Source organism: Mangifera indica, chromosome 15 (genome assembly GCF_011075055.1).
Source record: "Mangifera indica cultivar Alphonso chromosome 15, CATAS_Mindica_2.1, whole genome shotgun sequence".
NCBI classification, from domain to species: Eukaryota; Viridiplantae; Streptophyta; class Magnoliopsida; order Sapindales; family Anacardiaceae; genus Mangifera; species Mangifera indica.
Window position 1 is genome coordinate 10,537,931 of NC_058151.1, and position 10,286 is coordinate 10,548,216.

The following is a 10,286-nucleotide window of genomic DNA, read 5'->3' on the forward strand; positions in this document are numbered from 1 at the left end:
ATATTGTTTTGCCTCCTATGTGTCCGTTCTAGTATTGCACCCCCTCAACAATGGTAGGCGCCACCAACCCCAAATTCAACTATGGCGACAACAAATTTCACCCAAATTTCGACCAAAATTGATGTTTTAGGTCATAAATTAATCAAAATATTTCCTATAAACCAAGATCGGCATCTACCATCCAATTTAACACAAAAAATGATTGATGAACTAATTAATACAAAAAAATTATACCCTAAATAGATGAAAAAGTGTAAATCTAGCAACAATTTCAATGATGGAAGATCAAGACATTCAACTCAAAGAAAGAAAGCAAGGGTAAAATATGGAAATAAAAGAGACCAATGAAAGAGCAAAGGCAAAAGAGAGGTTGGATGGAAAAAGTAAATGAAGAGAAGAACGTTATTAATAACATTAAAGAATCATGATAATAGAGTACTAAAGTGGAAAACATTAAAAATAATGAAGAAACAAGCCAAAGTAGAGATGATAACGTGACACATAATGTGACAATCGAGAATAACAAGACTACAAATTTAGAGTAATATGACAAATTGAGGTAGCAATTTTCTTAATTATAGACAGTTTAATTTAATTAAACTTTCCTAATATTATTGAGTCTTTAATTTAAAGTCAATTTCCTATTATTTTGGATTTAATTATAAAATTCTTAAATAATCTTAGTTTGTGTTTAAAAAATTATTAAATATAATAAAGAACTTTTAATAATATTTGTTTAGAAAAACTTAATTTTAATTATGAGTCCTTTAATATTATTTTTGAAAGTCATAATTTCCTAAAATTATAAATTAATTAGTATTTCTAATTTTAATTAAACTAATGTCAATAAGTTTTCTTAATCTAGTTAAGAAAATACGTTTATATAAAAGTATAAGTCATTGTAATTTAATTAATTAAATTATCAAATTACTAATAAAATTTCGTTTGAGTTTTTTAAGGATTTGCTTTACAAATTGTATTGAATTCTTATTCATCCTTTTGTATTTGTTAAATAATATTAATCTTAAGCATTTTTGTGAATGATATTACAATTTTATCAGCGCTTATTTTGCATCATTCAATTTCAACACTTAGATAATTTATTATACTATCCCGATAAACATTTAAACATATAACAATAACAATTTTATAACTCAAAACCAACTGAATCAAGATGAAAACCTGGAAGTCATAGCCAAAACAAAAAAATATTAGCTGAAATCTGGAAAACCAATTATCAAAAGACATATTGCTAACATGTGAAGCCATTTTCAAATGAAGGTGCAAAGATCATGAAGATGGGTGCCGTAATAGTCGATAAGAGTGTGAGAGTGTAGGAGGGGCTTGGCGTGTGATGGAGGAAATATGACTACATGAGTGTCTTCCCCTTTTTGTGTTTAGGGGTAAAATCGAAAAAGTCAAATTTCTTAGGTAAAAATGTAGGGTGAAAAAAATCGGGGTCACAGAGAATAAATTTCTAGAGGTAACTCAAGAATCACAACACGCACACGCCATAATAATAACAATTAACTCCCAAAAAAAAAAAATAAATATAAACCCTCGCCATTAAACAGTTTTAGGCGCGACTCTCTCTTTCTTGACAAAATGCGAACCAGACGCAATTCCATGACTCAGAACTCCTCTTCAGGTCGGTTTATTTTCATTATCCATGTCTCTGATTATAATAATAAAACTTTTTTTTTTTGAAATATCTGAAATGATAAGCATTAAATTTTGTTAGATAAAGAGAATGCAGTCAGAACGGTGCAAGGTTCTGAAGGCGGGAGCCCTGTAGGGTCACAGAATGAAAGTGGTTCTGTTTGCTTAAACTATACATGCTTTAAGTTTCGTTTTATTCAGATAGTTTAGAAATGGCCCGTCAACTGAAATCAGTGTTTGGTTTTTTCATTAGGAACCCTTGCTGAGACATCAAAGGAGGCAGTTGGGAAACTTCTTAGACGATGGGGTAATGGTCGGGGATCTAAGGGGTCTAAGAAACAAGATAATTCTGTCACAATGGTTAGTAAGTGAACAGCTTGATATTTTGTTTACCTAGGCTAGAGGTGTTAGAGGGTTTGAATGCTCTTTGTTTGGAATTCAATGGCAGGTTCTAATTCTTTTAATTTGTGTCCATTCCTATTTTTAGCGAAAGAGTGGGCCAAAAGTACATGAAAGTCAAGTTTTAGAAAAAAGAGTTACATGGAATGATGTGGATGGCAGAGGGTGTAGTAAAGATGCAATTGGAATCACGTCAATGGAAGTTGATGAGGAAAGAGTTGAAGAACTTCAGGACAACCTTTTGGACAAAAGCAAAGAAATGGATGACTCAGATTGGGAAGATGGTTCAATCCCTGTAAACCATTCCACCAAAAATGATCTGGAGAGTCATATAAAGGGGGTCACTATTGAGTTTGATGCAGGGGATTCTGCTAGGCAGAAGGCTGTTCGTCGTGCTACTGCTGAAGAGAAGGTGAACTATCTTTTTCTAATAACATTTTACATAATCTGATGCTAAATCTTTTTGACATGTACTGAGAGTTTCTGGTTTTTCTCACAGGAATTGGCTGATATTGTGCATAAGGTCCATCTACTGTGCTTACTTGCAAGGGGCAGGATAATCGACAGTGCCTGTGATGAGCCTCTTATTCAGGTTTTCTTTTTTGTTTGTCTTGTGGCTTATTATCAATTTCACCTCACTGGCATTCCTCCTTTGCTATCTGTTTATATACGTTCATATGCTTGGCACTGGCATAGTCTAAGCATCCTTGTTTGTATATCTGATGGTTACCTGTGATGTTTAATTCAGTTCTTATAAGTTAGTTTAGTGTAAATTGTGTCTTGATTATTGAAATTTAGCTTACGTTGGATTGTGTTTAGAATTAGAGAAGTACTGACAGTATTTGGATTGTAAGGATATCAATTAAGATCTTCAGGATTTGCTTCTAGAAATCCTTGTTATCTACATCTTAATAGAATCTGTTTATTTAGGAAAATTATAAGGAAGCACTAATATTCCTTTCCTTGGTGTATATATCATGAATTTTATTTATTGATGTATATTCTTAGTCCCAGGTATGAATTTCAGTATTCTTTTTTTTTTTTTTTCCTAGCCTAGGAGTTTGCTATTAATCAGCTTGTATTCTTTCTTCTTTATCCAGAAATTACCAAGTAATACAAAAACTCTTTATCTCTTGAGTTGCTTATGGATAGTTGAACAATTTTTTTTTTTTAATTTTAATTATGCTGGGTAGTTCTAACTTTTTCTCTCCCTTTTTGAGACACATGCACACACAGTTGGAAGTAGGAGATAAAGAGTGTCTTGTGTCTTATGAAATTTAGTTATCATGGCAGGCCTCGCTACTTTCTCTTCTGCCAGCATATATGTTGAAAGTATCAGAGGTCCCAAAGCTTACAGCTAAAGCTTTATCTCCTATTGTCAGTTGGGTATGGTTACAGTTTCATTTTTGCTCCAGAGCAGTTATCTATTTTCATGATTGTTTTCCTATTTGTTGATTTCTTCGTCTTTAATTTGCAGTTTAATGACAACTTTCATGTCAGAAACTCGGATAGCACAGGGAGATCATTTCCTTCAGCCTTGGCCTATGCTCTTGAAAATCGTGAAGGCACTGCAGAAGAGGTAGTTCCTGATCCCTTTTCTTATAATCTGCCTGAAGATATAGATTTCGTCTTACTGGCATTAGATTTAATATTACCTATGGCCAACAAATGAATGTTTTTGTGGCACTTTATTCCTTTTAATGTTACATTTTTGCTTCTTTTTTTTCTATGGAATATCATTTGTGAAAAGGTTGCATAAGCATAGCATAGAGTAGTAACTATGCAATATCTGCATTTCAAATTTATTAACTACCACAGAAAGTGGAATGCAAATAGAAACATGTGAAATGGAAATAACATGAGTGACAGTCCTTGTTATGAGTTGTGACTTCCCAGTAAGGCATAGAGTAATCTGGGGACATATGTAATAACCCTTGGTATTAAAATAGCTTTCTGATCACTGGATAGCTGTACCTAGGGTTTACCTACACCTTTACTTGTACGACCAAGTCAACTTCTTTCATCTCTTTCTGCATGCAGGCCACTGACTAATATCATCATTTATTATAGTTGAAAATTCTCCCCATTTTTGCTTTGCTTTTGATGATCCCTTCTATCACTGCTTACCCCAAAAAAAAAAAAAAATCCCTTTTATCATTCCCAATCCTAACTATTGGTGAAAAATTTTACCTCAATGGTACATTTTTTTGAGAAAAGAAATGTGTGTGGAAGAATAAATAAAGCACAGACACATGTATTGGTTACTCTTCTAGGGAGAATTGAAGGGTTACTTATTTTGCAGATTGCGGCATTGTCTGTGGCATTATTTAGAGCTTTGAAGCTTATAACCCGGTAAGGTTATGACATAATTGTGGGCAGAGCCTGTTAGCTGATATTTGTGCTTTTATTTTTATACTTTTTTGTTCTTTTGTTTCTTCCTTTTAGAACAAGTATTACTTCTTTAAGATGGTATTTAGTTCATGTTTTAAGAATTTCTTTTATTTTGATGATGACCTTAAGTGATTTATCTCTTTTAAGTTATATTTATATCTTATATCAAGGTGATGTATAAAAACCATCATATAAGACTCTAGTTGGTTCTACTTTTCAGGTTTGTTTCTATTCTGGATGTTTCCTCCTTAAAACCTGAGGCTGATAAAAATGAATCTTTAGATCAAGATGGCGGAAGAAGTGGGAGAATATTCAGTTCTCCAACTTTGATGGTAACCCGACCACAAGAAGTCTCTTCGTCTTTGGATAAATTAATTTCATGCAACAAAAAGGAGAATGTACGTGAAAAGTCTTCAAGGGTTTCATCCAAATGTAATAATAGAAGCTCAACAAGCTGCAATACTCAGTCCAAAAAGTCGGCCATAGCTGATGAGTTGAATGATAGAACTGCAGATTCATTATTGTGTGATGCACACTGTGATACCTCTGAAGCCTGCCATAGCAAGGAATCTCAGGGTTTAAAGAGAAAGGGGGATCTTGAATTTGAGATGCAGATGCAAATGGCACTTTCTGCAACAGCTGCAGGGAGTTGTGAAAGTAACTTTGGGTCTGATGAGAAGAACCTGAAGAGTGATGAAAATGTCTCTTCTCCATTTAAAAGAATGAAAAGGATTGAAAATATAGAATCCTCACCTTCTTGTGAGGGAATCTCCACTGCAGTTGGATCAAGAAAGGTAGGATCTCCTCTGTATTGGGCAGAAGTATACTGTAGTGGTGAGAATTTGACGGGAAAATGGGTACATGTTGATGCTGCCAATGCAATCATTGATGGAGAGCAGAAGGTAGAAGCTGCAGCTTCTGCATGCAAAATAACTTTGAGATATGTTGTTGCTTTCGCTGGGCATGGAGCTAAAGACGTGACCCGCAGGTTATGCATCCTCCTTATTTGCTCTGCCTGTTTGAACATGCATTTTCTGTCTAATTGAGGTGTAAATTTTGTTGCAGCTGTTTGACTATATGTCTGAATAGAGTTATGGGTTGAGTTGTTGCCAAAGTATACCTTTTGGAATATTCTTTCTTAATTTATGTCCATTGGTGTCTAATGAAGCAATTCACTTGCATGCATGTCCTTTGTGTGTGTTGTGTTACTGCAAAGTGAATTGGCATGTTAGATAGCTATTATTTGTCATGTCTACAGAAGTGACCCTAATGTTATTCATTATTTTCTTATTTTCTGTTTTTGAACCTTGCAGTGACATGGCATTTTGAAATTTGAATCTGGTTCTCAAAAGAAAACTGCCATAGGCAATTAGTATTATACTAGTAAATTTGGCATTTAAGAATAGTAAGGATCATTATCATGCATTCTTTAAAGAACTCTGAAGTGGTAGGAAGTTACTACGACATTGTTACAAAAATCACGATAAGCACATTGGAGGTGACGATAAGAGCACTACTTGTGTTGATGGTTTTGTGCAATTTCACTGTCTTGAAGGTTGAAAGGGAACTCAGAATTTCATGGTTTACTTATCTGTGCTACTATAGGGACTTTAATTATAAAACTCAGATGGGGGCACAGTTTTTTAAATTGCTATCAACATTGTAGTAACAGTGTTTTACTTGTTGGCTTCTTGTACAATTATAGAGTAGCATTGTTATGTTAGTGAGATGTTATAATCAAGCCATAATTATTTGTTCAGTACTTGCATGTGCTTTCACAAACATGTTACTTTCATACAACAGAAAAAATAAAATAAAATAAGGGAAGAAATAGCTAAAAAGCCTCAGCTTTATGCACTTTAAAGTGGAACACATTGCTTTTGTGTAGGTGTTTCTTATTCAATCTTTCCTTTTCTCCTCTTGTTAACATAATTCTAAGCTCTCCCAAGTCATTTTGTCATGCTAAAGGTTTCTGACAGATTTAAAACTATGGGTATAGTTAGGATGTATTTACTGATTTTTATGCCCTTTTACTAATGAATGGAAGAGTAGAAATTTCTTTGATACTTCCATTCAGAATTAATTAATTACTCAGGAATCATCAACCATGTAAAAGTATAAATAAATAATATCCTTTTTATCTAAAAAATCGCTTTGTGCTTGCCTAAATTTCAGAGACATGTCATAATCAATTGTTACATGATGTATATGCTCTGTGGCATTGTGCCTAATTGCTTCTTTTTGATAGTTATGTTCACCTTGCACTTTAAATGCTGTTAGTTGTTACAAAACTATTAGTGTGGCTTAAAACATTTCATCAGTAATTCAAGCTTATTGTCCCCTTCATTACCAAGAGTTGTTACTGATATGTTCTCATCCTACAGATACTGTATGAAGTGGCACAAGATAGCATCAAAACGAGTTAATCCTGCCTGGTGGGATGTAGTTTTGGCACCGTTGAGAGGGTTAGAATCTGGAGCAACTGGAGGTATGATGCATTTGGAAAAAAATCATGGGAACTTGGCCGGAAATTCTGACCATAATGTGGAATCTTCTGGAAAGAGTTCTTCTGTTACTACCAGGAACTCACTGGAGGATATGGAGTTGGAAACCAGGGCACTAACTGAGCCTCTTCCCACTAATCAGCAGGTATAGTGTTTTTTGTTTCCTCTTTGAAGGTTTATGAATTGGTAATGTTAATTTCAGGGTTTTATCATCTTCCACTTATGCAGGCCTACAGAAACCATCAATTATATGCTATTGAAAGATGGCTTAATAAATATCAGATACTTCATCCAAAGGGCCCTGTTCTTGGATTCTGCTCTGGTCATCCAGTTTATCCAAGGACTAGTGTGCAAACGCTCAAGACAAAAGAAAGATGGATGCAGGAAGCACTACAGGTTAAAGCTAATGAGCTTCCTGCGAAGGTCTGGTCTTGATAATGGAATTTGCCAGAGTAGATATTTTTGATAAATGACTATCATATAGCTGTTTCACTTACATAAATTAATTTCTTCTTCAGGTGATAAAAAATTCTACAAAACTAAAGAAAGGACAGGTTTATGAAGCTGAGGATCATGATGAAGTTGATTCTAAAGGAAATATTGAACTTTATGGGAAGTGGCAACTGGAACCTTTGCGTCTGCCTCATGCTGTTAATGGAATTGTTCCCAAGGTGACTTGCTACTACTTCCCATGGATGTATGGTTTGTATTTATGTGTAGTTTATCTTTAGTATATGAAAATAGGGGAAAGAAAATATTTGGTGCATAACACACATGCACATGATTCAGCTTTTGCTATGAAAAAAACAAGAAATGTGCCATAAAGCCTCAGAGATTGGCATATGTGCTGAGACATAAAATATGGTATGATAAACTTAATAATTTCTGGCCACTAGTAAGTCCTCAATTTTTAGTTTATTCCCTTAGCCTTATTATAGTTTGTTGTTCTGTTATTTATTTAGTAGTTTTCAATTTTTTTTTTTTGAAAGGAAACCATAAGGTTAATATATTAAAGAAGAGATTGAGGTAGGTATATTAGTGCACTAGGGATCCACAAAAATATCAAAAATCCAATGAGGGAAATGTTCAATACAAGATAGTGACTGATGTTTCCTTCCTATGTGAAAACTGGCAAACTCTACAAGTTAGCCCAAAGCTCCTCCCAGTTTAGATGGATAAAGGGAAAAAAAAAAAAGGGATAAGTCATTGAATTCCTTTGAAACTGAAGCCCTATGGAAGCAAAACATTTTATCCCATCACATAAAGCCTCACTGTTATTCTCTAATTTTTTTCAATAAATTACAGGAATCAAGTAATATATATATCATATCCATGGATTAGCGGGTGATGATTGAAAATTTTGAAGACAACTTTTTTGGTATTGTTTAACGTTGGGTTTATTTTTATTAAATGTGGGTTAAGGTCCAATTGTTGTAGTTATATAAAAACTTAGGATAGATGTTACTTGATAATTGCATGTCAATAAACTAAAGAAGAAAATAGCATAAATTATTAGTATTGCATGGTATGGGTATTTACTGACTATGGTCTATAAGAAGCTTTTATTGGTATTGAAATAACTTCGTATGGGCCTTTGGTGAACACTTTTTCAATTGCACACCCTTGAGCTTATAAAAGAAAAAGAAAGAAAAGTGGGCATTTTTGCTGTAGAATATTCATTCAGTTTCACTACCTTCATCTGGTGTTTTTAATTTTTGACTGACAAACATGCGTAACTAGTTTGAGAAAGCTTGAAAATTTGCCAGCTCATTATTCTTTTCATTCAACTTCTAATATTCATTTCTGTTTGTTTGCTTTTAAGTTCTTCATAACGGTGTATTATCAATGATGGCTAATCCTGTTTCGATTTTTAGAATCAGCGTGGTCAAGTTGATGTTTGGTCTGAGAAGTGCCTCCCACCAGGGACGGTACACTTACGGTTGCCAAGGATTTTCTCTGTGGCCAAGAGGCTGGAAATTGATTATGCACCTGCCATGGTTGGTTTTGAATTCCGAAATGGTCGTTCTACTCCTGTCTTTGATGGTATTGTGGTCTGCTGTGAGTTTGAGGATATAATATTAGAGGTATTGGCATGATAATTGTCATTTTTTTTTTTCAATTTAGAGAATGTCAATACATGCTTTTCATTATTCATGTTATGAAAATGCTTAGTTATGTGGTTTTCTTTGCTGTTATATCAGAGTTCTCTGCATTCGCATAATTTGTCATGATATACTAAAATTTTCTACCACAATTTTAACATTCAGCAGAAAATTCTTTATCTTAAAATTTGTTAATTAATTGTTCTCCAGGCATATGCAGAAGAAGAGGGGAGAAGAGTAGAAGAACAGAAGAAAAGGATGGAAGCACAAGCTATTTCCAGGTGGTTTCAACTTTTGTCTTCCATTGTAACTCGGCAACGGTTGAACAACCGTTATGGGGATGGTTCATCTTCACAAATATCCAGTGCCATACAAAACATAAAGAATAATGAATCAAATCTTCAGGTTGGTGATATTCAGGATGATAAGCAACCTCATGAGTGCCGTAACGTAGATACACAGAACACCAAACTTGATGCTCCTTCAGTGGCACTAACAGCAGAGCATGAGCATGAGCATGAGCATGTATATCTTATAGAGGATCAGAGTTTGGATGAAGAGAGCTCTGTGCGGACGAAGCGATGTCGTTGTGGCTTTACAATCCAAGTTGAGGAGTTATAGTTATGGTGCTACTGTTGGGATGCTATTTTTCTTCAACTTCTTAGTGCTCTTTGTATTATGAGATAAGAAAAGAAAAGATTTTGTTTAGCCGTGCAAGGTGGTGTAGCATAAGTTGATTGTATTTTGATTAATGTAGAGAAAATAAAGTCGTGTAAGGTGCACTTTGATCTAAATCAATTTGGCAATGGTTAATTTTTAAAACTAAATGATGAATATAAGATAAAAATTTATTTTTTAATATTATTGATTAAATAATAATGATGTATTAAAATTTAATAAATTTTATTAATTTTAATCGTACGTAGATATATATTTATGTTTTATTAATTTTAATCGTTTATAAATAAGTATTTAAATTTATAAAAATTAATAGATAAGAGTTTGAAAATATACTCACCTTAGGTTGGAATAAGGATTTTGGCCTATCAGAAATTCATGAATCCAAAGGCTGCAGCCACGTCAGTTTAAGCTGGTCAGAGTTAGCTCATGTCAATGGATAATTTCCATTGAATTAGTGAGGTGTCTTCCCTTTGTATTTTCATTCCAATCAAGCCTTATTAAACTTTAAGGATTCCGACAGAATGTAATGTTCCCAGAATATTTCATTCCC

At 33.8% G+C, this 10,286-nt stretch overlaps 1 protein-coding gene across 6 annotated transcripts; it reads left to right on the forward strand.

Moving 5' to 3' along the window:
• The first annotated feature begins 1,498 nt into the window (after window positions 1-1,498).
• LOC123198078 (DNA repair protein RAD4) lies at window positions 1,499-9,882 on the forward strand. Of its 6 annotated transcripts, none has more exons than XM_044612654.1 (14): window positions 1,499-1,648; window positions 1,742-1,813; window positions 1,913-2,019; window positions 2,147-2,470; window positions 2,558-2,650; window positions 3,352-3,444; window positions 3,536-3,637; window positions 4,361-4,410; window positions 4,670-5,437; window positions 6,834-7,098; window positions 7,182-7,376; window positions 7,472-7,624; window positions 8,828-9,037; window positions 9,266-9,882. In XM_044612654.1, the coding sequence occupies exons 1-14, from the start codon at window positions 1,606-1,608 to the stop codon at window positions 9,674-9,676; spliced, it is 2,886 nt and encodes a 961-aa protein (XP_044468589.1). In that variant the 5' UTR covers window positions 1,499-1,605; the 3' UTR covers window positions 9,677-9,882. The 6 variants fall into 6 exon arrangements, with proteins under 6 accessions (XP_044468589.1, XP_044468590.1, XP_044468592.1 ...); XM_044612655.1 differs by having other exon boundaries at window positions 1,742-1,810; XM_044612657.1 differs by lacking the exon at window positions 3,352-3,444.
• The last annotated feature ends 404 nt before the right edge of the window (window positions 9,883-10,286 follow it).